Source organism: Triturus cristatus, chromosome 6 (genome assembly GCF_964204655.1).
Source record: "Triturus cristatus chromosome 6, aTriCri1.1, whole genome shotgun sequence".
Taxonomy (NCBI): domain Eukaryota; kingdom Metazoa; phylum Chordata; class Amphibia; order Caudata; family Salamandridae; genus Triturus; species Triturus cristatus.
This window is the reverse complement of record NC_140589.1, coordinates 1,089,101,002-1,089,119,063: the sequence shown is the minus strand read 5'-3', so window position 1 is coordinate 1,089,119,063 and position 18,062 is coordinate 1,089,101,002. Positions and strand designations below refer to the sequence as shown.

Genomic DNA, 18,062 nt, shown 5'->3' with positions numbered 1-18,062 from the left:
CTAAACTATTCTGCCTCACTAATAAAGCCTTCCCCATGAACACACCCTCATACCTCTCCAATCAAATACAAACCTCTTCAACATTTACCCGAATTAACTCATTCCCCTATCACTAAAATAAGCACCTCACCTTGGTATCGGTCTTCTTTTACTCTTTGGTGTAAAACTTGGCTTGTAACGATTCCTTCTTGGCTTGGAACCCTGCTATACAGTTTTGCTATTGCTGTCATGTACGACATTCAATTTCATTGTACACTGCCCTAATACTACTTGTGTTGTTGGTCATTATGTAAAACAAGTAAATAAAATGCTCACAGCATTTATATAGCACAGCCAATTACTTAGTTTTTGGGCATTTTAATTCAAACAATTTCAGGGTCACAATGCAGCTTTTAGTACAATGCTTTGCAATAACACTAGCGCTACCTGCAATTTAAACAGTAAATTGAATTTAAACTATCAATTTTAGGTGCACAATAAATCCACAGTAAATATGTTAAAAAGGTCAGAGGAATTGCCAAACCTGATTTGGAGTAATGTGGGCAACACTTGCAAATACGTTTGCAGAACTTCTGGAGGCATACACTTGCTGTGATATCTGCATACATCTACACAGGACATGTTTACATTGAGCAGCTGTGAATGATGAACTAATTCAACTGCTCTTTGTAGGACTGGTTCAAATATATAGATATAAAGTTTCCACTGAAAAAGGGAATTTCCTTTCAAAACCAAGTGGCAAATGTGGTTTGAAATTTGCTCACTGAGCTGGTTGTCCTCTCCAAACACAACGGCCTGATAAGACTGCAGGGCATTCCACTTCAATAATATGTCACCAGGACCACTATTAGGCAAGATTCCTTGAAACCTATGATAAGAACAGCGTGCAGCTGGTTCAACATCTGTGATCGTTTCATGAAAATCTTTCAATTCATCAAGTTGATCCAGGTCAATGGTACAAATGTTGCAAGTTGCAGGTTTTATTTTTGTAGAAACCTCTCCACCACCTAACTGGTCCAAGAGAAGTTTGCTAAGTATGTCCACAATACGCTTCTGAACATTTTTCAGTATAGGTAACTGAAATACATGAAGAAGTGGGGAAATGACAGTCTTGGGGTCCATGCAGCAGCATATTCCCACATCTTGAATACTTGCAAGAAGCTGCATGTACGTGCTAGTCAAAGAAACATGTTGGAGTAAGCGCAGACATTGCTGTGCACATACAGCAATACAGCAACATCGGTCAGGATAACACAAATCTCCATTACCAATTTCATCAAAAGAGTTTTTGAAAGCCAGATTTCTAAAAGCAGACACTGGAAGTCCAGAAATATCTCTGTGGTGGTGCATAAAATGTGAATATTCACATCGTCTGTGTCTCCTCCTTGTACACATAGTTTGATGGAGTTGTTCTGCTTTCACTTTTTTTATTGTTCCGATTATTTTTATAATGCTGGAAATCAAATATTTAACATGCTCTGAAGGCTGAATGAAAGGATCTTCATCTTTTGCAGATAACCATTCCATTTGCAGCACTGCTGTTTCAAAGAGCTCAAACCCCCGGAGTTGTATAAAGTCATGAACTAGATCTATGGCTTGGCTGAAATAGAAGGAATTTGAAGAAGCAGTCTGCAGACAACAAAACAAAATTTGTAAAATTCCTTCCAAAAGTTCGGATAACAAAAGGCATGTGTGACGGCACTTGGAAACCGTGAAATCCTGCTGACTACCCTCTAAGATTTTCCTTTGTCTTGCAGCATATGGATAGGACTGTTTTTCCAAATATGCTTTGATTTTTAAAGTCAATGTAAGCAAATTAGTCATATTTTTTCTCAAATCATCAGGCATGGCTTGTAGGCTCATAATGTTAACAGATATTATATGTAACACTGTTCTAAAAATCATCCGCTGAACTAATGCTATCGGCTCTTCTGTCCAGCCAGCAGAAACCATTTTAGTTTCCGTAAAGTCACTGATGTTGTAACCACCTCCAAACCCAGACAAGAAATCTGTTAAAGTTGGTACCACACTGGCTACCAATGGAGAATTACGATTCAAATTCACATCAATTATACAAACTTTTTCTAACAATGATAGCACGACATGACACAGGTCAAAGGGAGAATTGTCCATGGTATTGATAAGTGAGAGATCATTTGAAGTTCCAAAGTTGAAGCCTGGAATGTTTCCTGTAACATTTTCTAAATTGATGGTGCTGCTAGGGAGGCTCTTCTCCATTTCTGCTTGCGGCTCCACCCCAAAACTTGCAAGACATTCTTTCGGATCACACAAAACAATGGACGGTAAACACTTTTCTTTCATCATCAATGCATTTGTTTTATCAGAACTTGCATCTGAATCTGTAGTTGATAGATGGCTATTCGTACCATTTCTCACCGAGTATAGATTGGAAGCTCTGTGTGGATGTCCAGTTTTCTTTTTCAAAGATCTTTTCTTCAGAGGAATTTGAACAAGTGCAGTGGAACTTCTCTCAGTAACAGTTTTTTCCCAAGTAGTAACCAACGAACTCGCAAATATAAAATCTGAAATGGAAAAATACTAGAAATCAATAATTCAAAAATAAAGAGGAGAGAGCTATTCACTTTGTACATTATAAATAAAATCACTAAATCACAAGTTAAAACATAAGATAACGTTGTAACTCTTTGGCAGTACCTCTCAAGGTACTCAAAAGGTGTTTATTATATATTGAAGTCAATTTTCAAATTAAAACTTTGTTTGTGTCTTAGTATTAGGATAGTGAAGAACAAGAAGGAATTTCTAACCAAAGCTATCTCATAAATTGCTTTAATATCCATCCATCTATCTGCAGTGTGATTTCACCCCCCACCCAGCACTAGCAAATCCAGGTGGTATTTACTTGTTACATATTTTATTGCTTCACACGATTGTCTACAATGTTGTATTGTGCATTGCCTCAAAAGATACCTTTCACTTACAAGCCCTATTGGGCTTAATAAAGTTTCTTGGGCACATTGTCATAAAAGAGATGATGTGATTAATAGATAGTTTTCTTACAGAAAAGCACCTATGCAATTTATGTTTAACCATAACAACATCTAATGTGCAATTCTAGAGTCCACATTATAATCATGAAGTTTCTTGACCATATTTTCTGCAACAGGCTAGGGTATAATAAACCCACACTAATGGTAATGCTTGTGTATGCGCGCTGATGCAGGGAGCTAAGGATTCCCAAAAGGAGATGGGCAACTCAATCACTACGAGTCATTTGGTAGATCTGTTGTCCTCCAAACGCCTCTCCAAATTGTACTGCTTACAGGGATGGGCTGCAAAGTACCCAATATTTCTCTCTTTTTCTGTATCAACCAAAAAAAGGGCTAGGAGAACCACAACACATACATCCTTTCATGTGCTATTCTTAACTAAAAAGCAGATCACACTTCTGTGGAGACAGATGAGGAAGGCTGAAAGCTAAAGGCTCCTTCTGGGCAAGGAGAAGCGCTATCTAGTGCGCGCCGCTATTATGGCGGTCGCGCCAGACCCCGGCAGTGAACCGGAAGCACTTTAAGTGCTTCCGGTTCACACGAATGCCGGACGTGGTGGAGGGCTGGTTTAGACAATACTGCCTGGTGGTCTCACTGCCCCCTCTTAAAAGGGGGCGGTGGGCGCAGGAACAGTCTCTTGTTCCTGGCGCCCCCACCGGAACACACCCGAGCCATGCAGAATTGCAGCCCCCGTTTATGGAGTTTAAAGCTTAGGGCGTGGGGGGGGGGGGGCCGGGGGAAAGTATCCGTCTGATAAGCTGTACCCCCTACGCAGGCTTACTCCGGTGGAGTAGTATTTGTAGTTTACCCGAATCTGGGGCTGCCAGTCATTGACCTTGCCGTAGGAGCTAGAGGGGACACGCAGAAATGTAAAGTATCTACATTTGTAGATTACGCTAGGAGTAGAATTTGTATCTATTTGTATTTATCATGATCTGGAACGATACCCTGGACATCTTAACAGACTTCCATGATTGGATCAACACCAGGGATGAATTCTTACAGTTCACATATACAGCAGACAACCGCAAACTAGACTTACTAGACATCACAATCTACGTAGAGAATAATACCATCAACACCAAGACTTTCTCCAAAGCTACGTCAAAGAACAGTTTACTCTCCTAGAACAGTTTCCATCTGCAACCTTTACAAGAGAATCTGCCATACAGCCAATTCCTGCGAATTAGGTGGAACTGCAGTAAACTAGAGGACTACAAATAACAGGCGAGTGATCTTTGTCAAAAACTGAAAAACAGAAATTACCCTCCAGGTGCGATACGCGAATGCCAAAAAAGAGCGAGGAATCAACCGAGGGACAGTCTAATCGAGACCACACCAAAGGTAACATCTGACACTCACCTGTGTAACAACCTACAGTATCGCATTCAACACAGTATAAGGAATTGTGAATAAAAATTGGAGAATTCTGATTTCAGGGTCTTTAAATTGGCCGTAACCAAGATTTGCCAATAGAAGGACCAAGAATATCAAGGATATCCTTGTACACACGGGGGGCGTGGCTAATGAGCCGATGAGGATGGATGCTGGAGCTCCGCGCCAACCCCAATACTTATCCTGGGCTGAGAGCCACGGAGGAGCACCTGGAGACTGGTGACCGAGCTGGCTGACTTGGGGAACAGCGGGCGGAGGTGCGGACAATAATTCTGCCCTCGCTGACTGCAGACGACCGAGCGAAGAGCCCGTCCCGGATGTCCCCAAGATGGTGCTGACAAAGGCGACCTGAGGCTTGTGAGACTGCCGGAGATCGGTGCGGAATCACACCCCAGAGGCCGAGGGGACGCCACGGACTGTGAGTGGTGGCACCGGATCGCCTTTCGGAGCGACCCCTGGAGACGGCACTGAGCGGGAGCCGCGATGACAGACGGCCCGCCTGGTGGGGGTGAAATGAAAGTGAGCAGCAGATGATGGCGTTGGGGCGAAGAGGCAGATGAGGGGTCCGCGCTAACTGCCGATGTGTGGAGGCTTGTAGGGGAACACGAGAGGACGTCCTGAACCAGGCGACACTGCGGGATCTTCCGACCGGCGCGCCAAGTGCACAGGGATCCGCCATTTTAAAGGCCTTGCCGGGACCCGGGAGAAAGTGTGCCCCAATGCAGAAAGGCTTGCTAGACGGGGCTCTGTAATTTGTGCCCAACGGTGCTCACTCTTGACGCTGGTGGCTCCCGGGGACGCGACCTTGGCCGAGAGCATCGCGACACGCCTGCGGGGTGCACTGGACCGGACACGAGGGAGCTTCGGAGGTTTGAGGGTGCGGCGGTATCTGGAGCGGGAGCCGGAACGAACGGAGGCCATCCAGTGGAGTGTGAGCTGGCACAGTCGTGCAACACCAAATCCCAGAAAGCAGTGGGAACCGGAGGCACTGAGAGGGGAGCCGTCATCTTGGTTTTTACTGCGGCTGGAGGACATTGCTCCGGGAGGCGAGTGAAAGAGTGCAACGCGGAGGTGCACCCTACGGGACGCTTGCACAGGGAAAGCAACTGGCTGGTGGTGTGCTAGATCTGCAAAGAGAGCCGTAGGCCCTTTGAAATCTCTGGGGTGCATTCCAAGCTCAGGACCCGGGGGCACTAACATTGTTAACCGGAACTCTGACAGGGTGCGACGGTGCCAGACTGGGATGTTCATAGCCCTGTCCAGCTGCAGAGGCCTGTGGCCCACAGAGGAGATGGCACTTGTGTGGGAGCAACTTCCGGACTGGCTAAATACGGGAGCTCTCACTGCCCAACCAGGAAGGGCAAGATTCTAGAGTTCTGGGAAACATTTGGAGAGTAAGAAGAGCAGCTACAATATTGATAAGCCAGAGGGGGTGCCGCCCGCTGCATAGAGCGGGCCTGGAGTTGGACCTCACGGTCGCTATTGGAGGTTTGAGAGCGTTGAGATAGCCTACAACACCGTATACGTAATTTGGCTACGGACAAGACGAGGCATGGGGAAACCACAAAGTAAACAAGGGGGGGTCAACCAGGATACTGAGGAGTCAGCTACAAGAAGCTGCGGAGTCACTGCCAGAGACCCTGATGCAGCAACAGGATGACCAAATATTGAAAGCCAGTACCAACACCAGAGAGGCCCTACAGCAGGATATTGCACAGGTGGCGACGGGTCTGGGTCTTCTCCGCGCGGACCATTCCAAGTTGTCTGATGGAGTGAAGCAGACGGAAGTGGTGCTGGAGGTCATGGAGCCGGCTCAAAGGACTCTAGAGGTCAGAATGGGGGATGTTATGAACAGATTGCAGGTCCTGGAACGGCGGGCTGAGGACGCTGAAGGCCGTAACCGTCGCAACAACATATGAGTGGTGGGGCTGCCGGAAGGAGTGGAAGGGGCCAATATGCTGGGCTACTTGGAAGACTGGTTGAAAACTGTGGTGGCACCAGAGGGACTGTCTCCATTTTATACCCTGGAGAGAGCTCAGAGTTCCGGCGCGTCCGCCAGCGCCTGGGCAGCCTCCTAGACCGGTGGTGGCGCGGCTCCTTCACTACAAAGACCGGGATCTGCTGCTACACAAAACCCGATCAGCGGGCCCATACAAGGTGGAGAATGGCATGGTGACCCAAACGGAGACAAAGAGGTGGGCAGCACTGAAGGCTGTGTCCAAAATTTCACAAGAAAGAGTTTCACAATCAGTGGCGGACACGGACTCGGAAAAGGGGCTGGAAGGTTCTGAATCAGATGGCTCCGAAACTGGAAGTGTTTCACTACCGCAGGTTCCACCTGGGACATCGGATGAACTTGTTGATGCTTAACGTTGTGAGGAGTGCGCTTGGGTACTTTAGTTGCGACATTTTCCGTATTGAACTGCTTGGCATATGTTTATGGGGGTAGTCGGCAGGCGGTCAGCCCCAGGAATACTGTTTTTTTGTAATGAGGTGGCTCTTACAAATTCGTGAGTGTCCTGAGAAACCAGGGACCGTGACTTCACTGGGGGTAGGGCGCCAGACTAGGGCGATACAGTGAGTCGGGTCGTCTCGGCTTTTGGCCGCCTCCTTTCCCCTTAAGGTTTGAGAGTCCTCAGTGGCTACTGGTGGACATATTTGGGGGTTTGGATGGGCACTAGAGTGTTAGCGCCTGTTCTTGGGGTGGGGGGGGGGACGAGGGATGTTGGGGTATCTGTAGGGAAAGTGGGGCCACCGGTGTGTCCGAAGGAGGTGATCGGCTGTGTATGGGGTTACAACTACGCTATGGGGGCATTACCTGAATTAAAATGCATTACATGGAATGTGCGGGGGTTACATACAATGCTGAGACGCCATAGAGTGCATGCTTATTTGGTGCGTAGAGGGGCCCACATTGCGTTTCTCAAGGAGACACATATTACTTGTGCCGAAGGCCTGGCGTTGCAGCGTAGATGGAGAGGGCAACTTTTTTATACAATGTATTCAGCCTTTGCCGGGGGGTGTTGATATGGGTTAGGGCAAGGATCCCCTTTCAACCGACACGTCAATTGGTGGAACCAGAAGGAAGGTTCGTCGTGGTGGTGGGACGCCTTAATGGGAAAGATGTCACGTTAATTAGTGTATATGCTCCCGATGTAGATCAGGCAGAATTTTTACTCAATTGTCAGGTAGGTTGGCGCCATTCCTGACAGGCCCGGTGATCATAGGAGGCGATTTTAATTCTATAGTGGATGTAGACATGGATAGTTCTCACCCCCCATTGCCCGAGTCACCCATTCATAGATTCGCCAAGGTCAGACGAGATTGGCAGGACAGATGGGGCCTAATCGACACGTGGCATGCGCAGCATTCAGGGGAACAAGATTACTCCTTTTCTGCGCTACACGAACTGCACGTGCGGCTAGACGCGATATTATGCTCCCCGGATATACATGCTACGGTGGCCTATAGTGAATACCTTGCCAGAACTCTCTCAGATCATAACCCGTTGTTACTCAGGATTCAGTGGGCCCAAGAGAGGCCCGTGATTCCGACCTGGAGGCTGCGGCCAGAAGCATTGGAGGACTCTGTCTTCCGTGAGGAGGTCAGATCCGGTATTACACAATATTTCCTTGATGATGAGGGTACGGCGTCGACGACAGCGCTTGAATTGGACGCCTTTAAGGTGGTGGTGAGGGGGCTGTGCATCACTAAAATGATACGAGTGCGGAAGACATTGTTGCGGGATGTCGAAATGGCGGAACAGCGCTTGAGGACAGCCGAGAGGGCACGCCCTGAGAATCCAGCGGGGCAGAGAGAAGTTTTGGACGCGAAAGAAGCAATGGCAGCGCAGCTAGAGAGATTGCGCTGTTTTGACTACAAGAAATATTTGGCACGTGTACATGCTGAATGGGATAAGGCGGGTACGTTGCTTGCTTGGCTGGCCAACCCAGCCCCCCCGGGGCACCCCCATTCTAAATCTTTCCCTCGCAGACAGGGATTCCGGTTTACACCCAACAAGGGATTAAAGGGTTGTTCTTGGACTACTATAACTAGTTGTATAGGAGCAAATTACGGGTTACTGAGGCAGCCATAGGGACTTTTTTGGCCAATGTCACACTGCCACAGCTAGACAAGGCGCAGGTGGATCTGCTTGGACAGGCGATTACACTGGGGGAAATTAGAGGCGCGGTTAAGCATATGGCGCGTAATAAAACGCCAGGTATAGATGGGCTACCCACAGAGTTTTATTCGGCCTACATTGATCTATTGGCCTCTAAACTGCTGGCAGTTTTTAAGGAGGTGAGGGACACCGGAATGTTACCAGCCTCCACACGAGAGCTTATTATCCCACAGCTGAAACCTGGAAAGGACGCCTCAGATAAGACTGCTTACCGCCCCTTATCCATGCTCACATCCGATTATAAATTTTTTAGTCGGATTCTCGCGACAAGGCTCCTTCCAAATATGGTGCAGTTGGGTTCAACGAGATCAAGCGTGGTTTATACCGACTCGGAACATGGCCACTACTGTGCGACGCTTACTTAGAATAATGGGGGAGGAGCACTGTAAGGCCACAACAGCGGCCGTCTTGTCGGTGGATATTGAGAAGGCGCTCGATAGCCTGGAATGGCCCTACCTGTTCCACGTTATGCGGATGTTCGGCCATGGGGACGCGTTTGTGAGGTGGACCGGAATTCTTTAAAATTCGGCGACAGCCCGGGTTCGGACGGGGAATGTTTCCTTCTCCTGCTCGGTAGAGCGAGGGACGTGGCAGGGGTGCCCGCTTTCACCTTTGCTATTCGCATTGGCAATTGAACCGCTAGCACCACAGGCCAGATCGGGCGAAGTTATTTTGGGCTCGACTTTCGCGGAGATGAGCAGCATATCTCACTCTATGCTGACGACTTACTTATGGTTTTGGCCAACACAGGGGAAGCTCTGGAGGGAGCGACGACGCTGCTCCGTGACTTTGGCAGGGTTTCCGGGCTTGGAGTGAACTGGGCAAGGACTTCCTTGTTCCCAATTACCCCAACGGCTGTTGGCTCCTCTCATGTACAAGATATTTGTTGGGAATCTAGCTGCTTGCCATATCTTGGAACGAACATATATCATTCGTCAGATGATCTGTTGGAGGGGAACATAGGCAGGGCTGTGCAAGGCCTTAAGGATAGTTCGGCGTTTTGGAGCACATTGCCGCTCTTGGTGGCAGGCCGGGTAGCCTTATTGAAGATGGTAGCGCTCCCCCGGTTGTTGTATTACTTTCGAACTCTACCGATATGGTTCCCGGGATCCGTGTTTTGACAGCTCCGTTCAATGGTTGGTGGGTTTCTGTGGGGGACTGGTAAGAGACGGGTGGCCCAGACTACAATGATGCGGCTGAGGGGGGGACTGGCGGTACCGGACTTCGAGCTCTATTATTTGGCGGCTCAATTGCAGTGGCTTACTCAAGCAGTTGCGTTAGAGTTTAGGGACCCTGTCGGTTCTGAGGGGCGCTGGATACCGCGTCATGTATTGTCCTTCATAGTACTTCAGCAGAGACTATGCTTGGGTGCACTTACCAACGAAGAGAAGACGTTAAGGCTATGTTGGAACCGGAGTCAGCGCAGAACGGGTGCTGCTCGTCCCTATGCTCCGGAGATACCACATGATATGTGTACAGCCCTCCCCCAAGGGGGTATTGGACAGCGCTGGCAGAGTGGGAGGCATTGGGAGTACAAGTGCTGGGGGATCTGTATGAAGACGGAGCCCTATTGCCCTATCAGGCCTTGCAAGATAGGTATGATCTCCCTCGTGGCGATTATTTATTACACTCTGCCCTGGTTGCGGCAGTGCAGAGACATTGGAGGGAGGGGCTCTCAGAACCACCGACAACCATGGTATGCCAGTATGTAGTGATGGCAGCGGGGACCTTCAAAGCGGTAACAGGCTTATATCAGCGCATGGTAGGGGAGGGCACGGAGCCGCTAGGAGACTTGCAACGGAAATGGGAGGCGGACCTGGGCAAAGATTCCTGAGACGGCATGGACACATATAGTCAGGAGAGTGTGGAAGAGTACCAGAAATGCCAGATTTCAGCTGGTTCACCTTTTTATATTACATAGGGCGCATCTTACTCCTGCTAAGATAAAGAAATACTTCGGAGTAGATACTGCCCAGTGTCCACGATGTACGTTAGAGGGGGCGGAGTTCCTACACATGATGTGGAGTTGTCCGCAAATAGGAACATTCTGGGAAGAGTTGGTGGACCTGCTAAGCAAAATCACGGATCACCGAATAGACACTGACATAGGCACATGTTTGCTGCATTGGTTTCCGCACACTCCCAAAACAAAGGTAACGAGCAAGTTTCTAGACCTGAGGTTGCTGTTGGCGAAGAGGGATATTACGGCTCACTGGAAGTCGAGGGGAGGGCCCAATTTTGTGAGGTGGAAAGCAGACCTAGTTAAGTGGGTGGCGAGCGAAAGTACAGTCCGGCTTAAGCATGCTAAGCGAACTAACAACGATAAGGCGCTGGAGACTGCGAGGGCCTGGGAGGCCGTGGTTCAGTCCCTGCAGGTGCAGGAGATGGAGACGGAAGCAATTCAGCCCTGAGTACGCAAATGGGACCACCCTGAGCTATAAGAAAGAGGGGGAAACCCCCAGTACAGACATGTTCTGTGGCCATTGTGACAAAGTGCTTACAGGTTAAGGCGTACCTTATTAGTGTTACTATGGATAGAGTTGCTGAGATGGGGTTGCTCTAGAATGTATTGACATCTGATGGTTGAGACACACCGGTGTCGGGGTGTGGGATGGGAGGGGGGTGGGCATTTTGTTAATTGTTATTTTAGTTAGTCTTTTGAGGACGACTCCGTCCTGATGGCTAATAGTAGAACAGTCCCTGTACTTGCGCTGCAAGATGTAATGGCAGAGAATTATTGAGAGATAGCCTGGAGTGTGTAAGTGAGTAATCTATGGAACTGAACTGGTAAACTCCGAGAGTCATGACTAAAGAAACGGCTGCAATGCAAGACAAGGAGTATAAATAATACTGTAATTATTAAATGTAGATGTGTGTGTGGAAAAAAACCGCAATAAAAACAACAAAAAAAGGATATCCTTGTACACACCATGCCAATTACACCTCAAGCAAAGCAAGAAACGATCATCAATTTGTGGAACATGACCCCCATAATTGGCTATTACCCATGTGGATCATGCTCGGCATGTAAACGAACCAGACCCGCCAAGACCCTACAATTAACACCAGCTCTGGAATGGACAATACGGTACCACACAAACTGTAATCCAATGAACGTAATTCACATGATTACTTGTCCTTGCGATTTGAAGTACATTGGAATGACCTGTCGCAAGATCAAACAATGGATCTGCGAACATAGGAGCAATATCAAGTGCAAAAGAGCCACAACTAAGATGAGTAATCACTTCATTGAGTCGAACCACACCATTGACAAACTCAGATGGGTAATCCTTGAAACACTTACAAAGAAGAATCACAATGCAGAACAGATGCTATACGAGAAAGAACAATGAGTGTACAGTCTCAAAACACACGAAACGGGACTGAGCGACATTATTCCTTGGCATACCCTCCCGCAGTAATACCAGTATGTACAGGAGTAGCCACTGGGTATCCTCTAATAAGAAATGAGACATATTTCATATGACTTTAGTGAAACCCGCACAAGACAATCTGTTTTGCGTATCCAAGAACGGTCACGCCAAGCCTGTCGACCACCACTACATGAACCTGAATACAGAACAATTTCTTCATCTCTATTTGACGTTGCCATTCCCTGCAGGCTAACTTCTGAATGCCCATGAGGTTAAGTCTGGCAACATCATGCCTATAGTACAACTGACTGCGAAATTGTCCAATATGAAACCCACGACACATTGCCTACCCGCATGTATGTGACACGGTTGGAGGTCCGATAATTAATCCGGTATCAGCACATAAATGTCACTTTCTGCTGCGGATTGAGAACGGACCACTCATAGTACATTGACCATGTATGGCAGTATCTCAACGTAGCCATTGTAATCTATGATCTCATCACCAATTTTGTTTTTTAATTGCCTCAGTAGATCACCTTAGGACTGAGTTACTCTGCAGACCAGATAAATGCAATTCTTTCTCTACCCTCCTTACTACAAGACAGTGACCTGTCAAAAACCCTGGCACAAAATAACGACTGAGACGACTTATCTGAAGCTAAGAAAGAACAAGTGAAAACCGCTATTCATGGCGTCATCAAGACCAAATATCTTCGCGCGAATGGTGCACCAAAGGGTCTCTGGGTACACAATGCCCCACGATTCTTCCTCCAAGATCTAGCCTTCAGGAAAGACTGGTCAGCCAGTTCTTGGAAATGCACTAGAGATTACCTCGTACTGCTAATTAAGACTGCAACTAGACTAACAGAAGCCCTTACAATCAAAATACAACTAAGTGAAGCAAAACTAAAAAGCATGGTACATATCGCGGTCTACAAAAAAAGACTTGAAGAGATTAACCGTGAAATGAACGAGACCAAAGAGTACCTGACCCAAAACAAAAATCAGAAATTGGGCAACGACTTGAAACGTTTCTCCATGGAAAAAATGCACCCTTACAGCAAGGATGATTACAAAGCACCGGATTCCCCGACTGACAACACCACCAGTGGTAACCCATCCAATAACCCAGACTGGAGTAGTGAGGATACAACAACACAACCTCGTAGATACAGAGGTTCCAACAGACGCCAACAACACCGTAGACCGAACACATGGCGGAACCCACAATTTGGAGATCAACCACCACCCCTCTTCCAACCCTTTATGACGAGTTACCAAGGCTGGATCAACCCATACTCCACAGTACTACCACAATTAGGACCGTACATGGGACCCTTCATGCAACAACCGCCTTTTTTAGGGAGAGGCCAACCCAACCGAAGGAATAGAGGGGTCACATGGACAGACCAAGAGAGGCAAGTACTAACCAGAAGCATGTCGAACACATCCAAGGAGAAACCAGGCACAAGCACGACTCGTTAACATTCAACCTAACGGACATTACCCTCACGGAAGAACAAGAAAATGTTCTCAATAAAGGAGTAGGTTTTGTGCCCACACCACCACCATCCAAGGAGAAACCAGGCACAAGCACGACTCGTTAACATTCAACCTAACGGACATTACCCTCACGGAAGAACAAGAAAATGTTCTCAATAAAGGAGTAGGTTTTGTGCCCACACCACCACTGGACGTGTTTAAGATACAATGTGAGGTTGCTGAATTTTGTAGGAAACTGAAACTCAAAGCCTTCTTTAAGGATAAACAAGAGAGCTCAATCACTGGCGACAACAGTGAGACCGAAATCCACCTTCTGCCCTGTAGGTAGGTGGAATCTGACTAATGGTTGCCCCCAACTTTTTGCCTGGTATTTGAGTGGTTTTTGACTAGTCTGGCTGGGATCCTGCTATCCAGGACCCCAGCCTATCTGCTTCCTCTGTTAAACGGTGTGAGTACCCTAAGTACCAACCAATTGGATACTGAGGATGCCCTGACAGTCCCTTGTAGATGGTACCCTAGGTACCCAGGGCATGGGTCCCTCAGTAGGCCTACCAGGGCTGCAGCACTTATTGTGCCACCCTGGGACAGCCATACAAACTGACACCACCAGACCACTACTGTAGTCAGGGTAAGGTGGTGCTAGCACCCCTTACAGGGATATAGGTACCCTATATCCCACCCCATTACAACACATGTACTCTCATGGGTCACCCCTATGGCAGGCCTTGCTAATCCTACAAGGCAGGGCGCTGAGGTATGTGTGAGAGGGGACCCCTACATGAGTAGGGCCTCCCTGCAACCTTCATAACATCATTGCAGGGTTGTTTGTAGTGTAGCCATACCATATACTCATAACCGCATTATAAGTCTATCGCGATAGCGTGATAACTTGAGAATGGCTACACAGAACCATATCGTGTTTGGTGTCAAACATGTAGGAATCATACCCCCAGTCCAGCCAGGGGCATGAGGGTACGATTCCCCCCTGCTAGGGGGCGATATGGGAAAAGCGGCAGAATTTAGACACCAATTTAAAAGTGCATATGTGTACAAAATGGCTACTACCCGCCACCCACACTACTCTGGCTGGCTGTTGCTGGGGAAAAGCCCAGCCTCGCCAGCTGGACAATAGGGCTCCTGTGGCAGGGAGGTGCTACCATCTCCCCAGAGAGGATAATGTGGATTGGAACAGGGTGGGTGCACCAAATGTCCATTCAGAGTTGCACGTAGGCAGCTGCAGAGCCCTCATTCTGCATACACCGCTTGGAACCGGTTCAGGGGCATCCTGCCCCTCGCCCAGGCGGGAAACACACAAAGGGGAGAGGGTGTAGCCACCCATTCCCGCCTCACCACTCATTGGTGGACACTACTCTGGACACTCCCCTAATCTTGGGGATAAAGGAGAATAACGTGGCCCCAGAGCCTCAGATTAATCTTGAACTTTACAGTCTTGACCTTCGACTTGCTGCTGCCCAGCTGACGGAATAAATCTCCCTTGGGATAAAGGAGTTATCCCCCTGCTTGTCAGGCACCAGAAACACTGCAAGTGACCCGGTTGGAACTTCGCTGCTCTCACGGACTTCGACGACTTCCAGCACCCTTGAGGTGGGTTTCCTAAGCATCCCAGAGGCCAGTGAGTGTGCACAGCAAACCTGTGTACCGTGGACCGCGTGGGTGCCGAGATTCCCAATACCCCAGGACACCGGCCACCTCTTGCGTAGCACACGACCCTGACCACTGGGAAAGTTGTGCTTTGGCCCATTATTGAGCCAACCACTAAGCAGCATTTGTGCCAAAGACAAGCGCCCTAGCCCCCTCCGGTGGCCCATGGGCTCCCTTTTACGCACTCCATTTTGCTGCCTTCCGCGGTCCCTTGTCTCTCGACTTGTGGGCCAGAGCGGAGAACAATCTCGACAACTAAGAGTTCCCCTGGTTGCTCCAGGCCTGCTCTACAGTCTCTCCAAAGGAGACCTCTCACAGACCTCGTGGGTCTGCACCAGTAGCTGATTTGTTCATCTTGCGTGGGTTGCGGTTGCCAAGGCTTAGTGGATCCAATCCGGACACCAACACCGCAGCGACCCTCATCCGACGTGAGACAGTCGTTCTCCAGAAGCTGGCCTTCCTTGAAGCCTCCCGGAGCCCGTGGCTGCAGATCCAAGCTACACCTCTTTCCACTTGAAGCACCCGACATTGAAGGGCTCTTTGCTTTGAGCTCCCTGGTCACTGTGCCGTGACCCAGACTCTGTCCCCTCTGCTTTCAGGTTCTTCTCTTCAACAACTTCAATATTCACGGCATCATCAACGCTTTTGGCTAGCAGCACTTTTGAACATTTTCCCATTGAAAATCAGCCCGCGACCCGACATCGAAAACGACCTATGCACCCGGCTTCCCTGGGGCAGCTAACAGTGGTACCTCGGTACTCTCGTGGTAGTGGGCTCCTCAAAAGCTTAAGTCTAAAGTTTTAACTTTGTACTCCTGCTAGAAGTGACTTTAATCTGTGTAAATCAAACCGCGACACTCTCCATAGGCTTTAATAGAGATCCCGATAGCAGCTATTTCCACTGTACGCGCCTCCCGTGGGTCCCCTTCCTCATAACCTGGGGTGGATTCTTAAGGGGCCAGCGATCCTAAATGCTCTAGGCATGGTCTGTAGAATCGTCGTGGTTCTTATACCACTTTTTTGATATATGGTTTGGTCCCCCCCCCCGGGGCCCTGTGATTCCTGTGCTATTTATTGTGTTTATAAATGCTTGTTTGAATTGTAACTTTGCCACTAGCCTCATAAAGAGACTGTGGGATTCTGTCTAGAATAAATACATATATTTTATATATATATACCTGTGTGGGCTACTCTTTCATTTGGTTATTCAAGAGGTTATTATGGTAAAACAATAAGCTTAACACTCCTTCAAGACTTAGCCTGAAGGCTGCACTCCACAGCTACCACTAGGATAGCTTTCTTTAAAGGTGGTCTTAAACCTATCATCAATAAGAGTCGAATTGGACTGGTGCAAGGTGTCCCTATAACTAGGAGACAGCATATGCCAGGCCAACTTCTCACATGCCCCATGAACCACCAAATCCCAATTGAGATCCAAACCTTCGAGCAGGCAGTTATGAAAGAAGTGGACGACATTGAGAGAAGAGTCAGAAAACCATTCATGAACACTACCAATGCAGAGAAGAAGGCTCTGGACGAACTAAGACTACACAAGGACCTCATTATCAAACCCGCCGACAAGGGCAGCGGAACCGTGATATTGAACAAAGAGGGTTACAATGAACAATGCCTTGAACTGCTATCGGACAAAATCTTTTATAAAATCATAAAAACAGACCCAAAACCAAGACTACAGAGAACCATCAGTCTGATGGTAGAGGAAGCAGAGACCAACAGATGGATTTCGAGGAATGAGGCTGACTTTTTGCGAACCAATTCTCCACGGATATCATATTTTTACTCACTTCCCAAAGTACATAAAGCTAGGAAACTACCACCAGGGCGCCCCATCGTGTCAGGGATAGGGTCGGTCCTCCAACCACTCTCTCAATTTGCTGATCAATATCGGAGGCCAATGGTACAAAAAACACCAACCTACCTGAAGGATACTCGTGACTTACTCAACCTCCTTGATGAACAAACCTTTACGAGTAAATCCATGCTACTGGTAGGATTAGATGTGGAAAGTCTATATACGAGTTTACCTCAACAAGAAACAATGAACACCTTAGAAGAACTACTTTTTGACCAAAACTGGGATCACCAAACACCGAGACACTTTGTCTTGGAATGTTGTAGGCTGGCTCTTACAGAGAACTACTTCGAATATAATGGCACTCTACCAACAATGCCACGGTACATCCATGGGGAGCACAGTTGCCCCTAGTGTGGCGGGATTATACGCGAGTAACTTTGAAAGAACATTCATACAAAGCAACAGAAGCCCTTTCCTTTCCAAAATTCGTTTTTGGGAAAGGTTCATAGACAATGTCATCATGTTCTGGGAAGGCTCAGAAGAGAGCCTCCAAGACTTCCACGATTGGATCAACACGCAATATCAATGCCTAAAGTTCACTTACAACGCTGACAAGAAACAACTAGACTTTTAGATCTGAACATCTACGTGGTAGACAACGTCATCAAAACCAAGACCTTCTTCAAACCCACTGCTAAGAACAGCTTACTCTCTCGTATAATAGTTTTCATCCGCGTCCCCTCAGAGAAAACTTACCATACAGTCAGTTCCTCCGCTGTAGGAACTGTAGCGAACTAAAGGAGTACAAAACACAAGCCAAAGATCTCTGCTCCAAACTGTCAAAACATGACTACCCAACCAAAACCGTGAGTAAATGCCAGAAGAGGGCTAGAAATCAACCGAGAGAAAGTCTTTTAGAAACACCACCAAAGACCCCGACACCAGACACTCTGACCTGTGTCACAACGTACAGTATAGCTAGTAACGAAGTCAAGAAGATTATTAACAAAAACTGGCGGATACTGACATCAGGATCATTAAATTGGCCAAAACCCATGTTTGCCAACACGAGAACAAAAAACTACAAAGACATCC

General features: G+C 47.7%; 1 protein-coding gene across 3 annotated transcripts in view; it reads right to left on the bottom strand.

Annotated features, from left to right (window-relative positions):
• The window catches only part of LYST (lysosomal trafficking regulator), a 3,752,809-nt gene that overhangs the window by 3,391,497 nt on the left and 343,250 nt on the right, over positions 1 to 18,062 (bottom strand). For all 3 annotated transcript variants that reach the window (XM_085611970.1, XM_085611971.1, XM_085611972.1), the window contains exon 4: positions 524 to 2,543. In XM_085611970.1, coding sequence (XP_085468096.1) covers positions 524 to 2,543 — 2,020 coding nt within the window. The remainder of the gene's footprint in view (positions 1 to 523; positions 2,544 to 18,062) is intronic.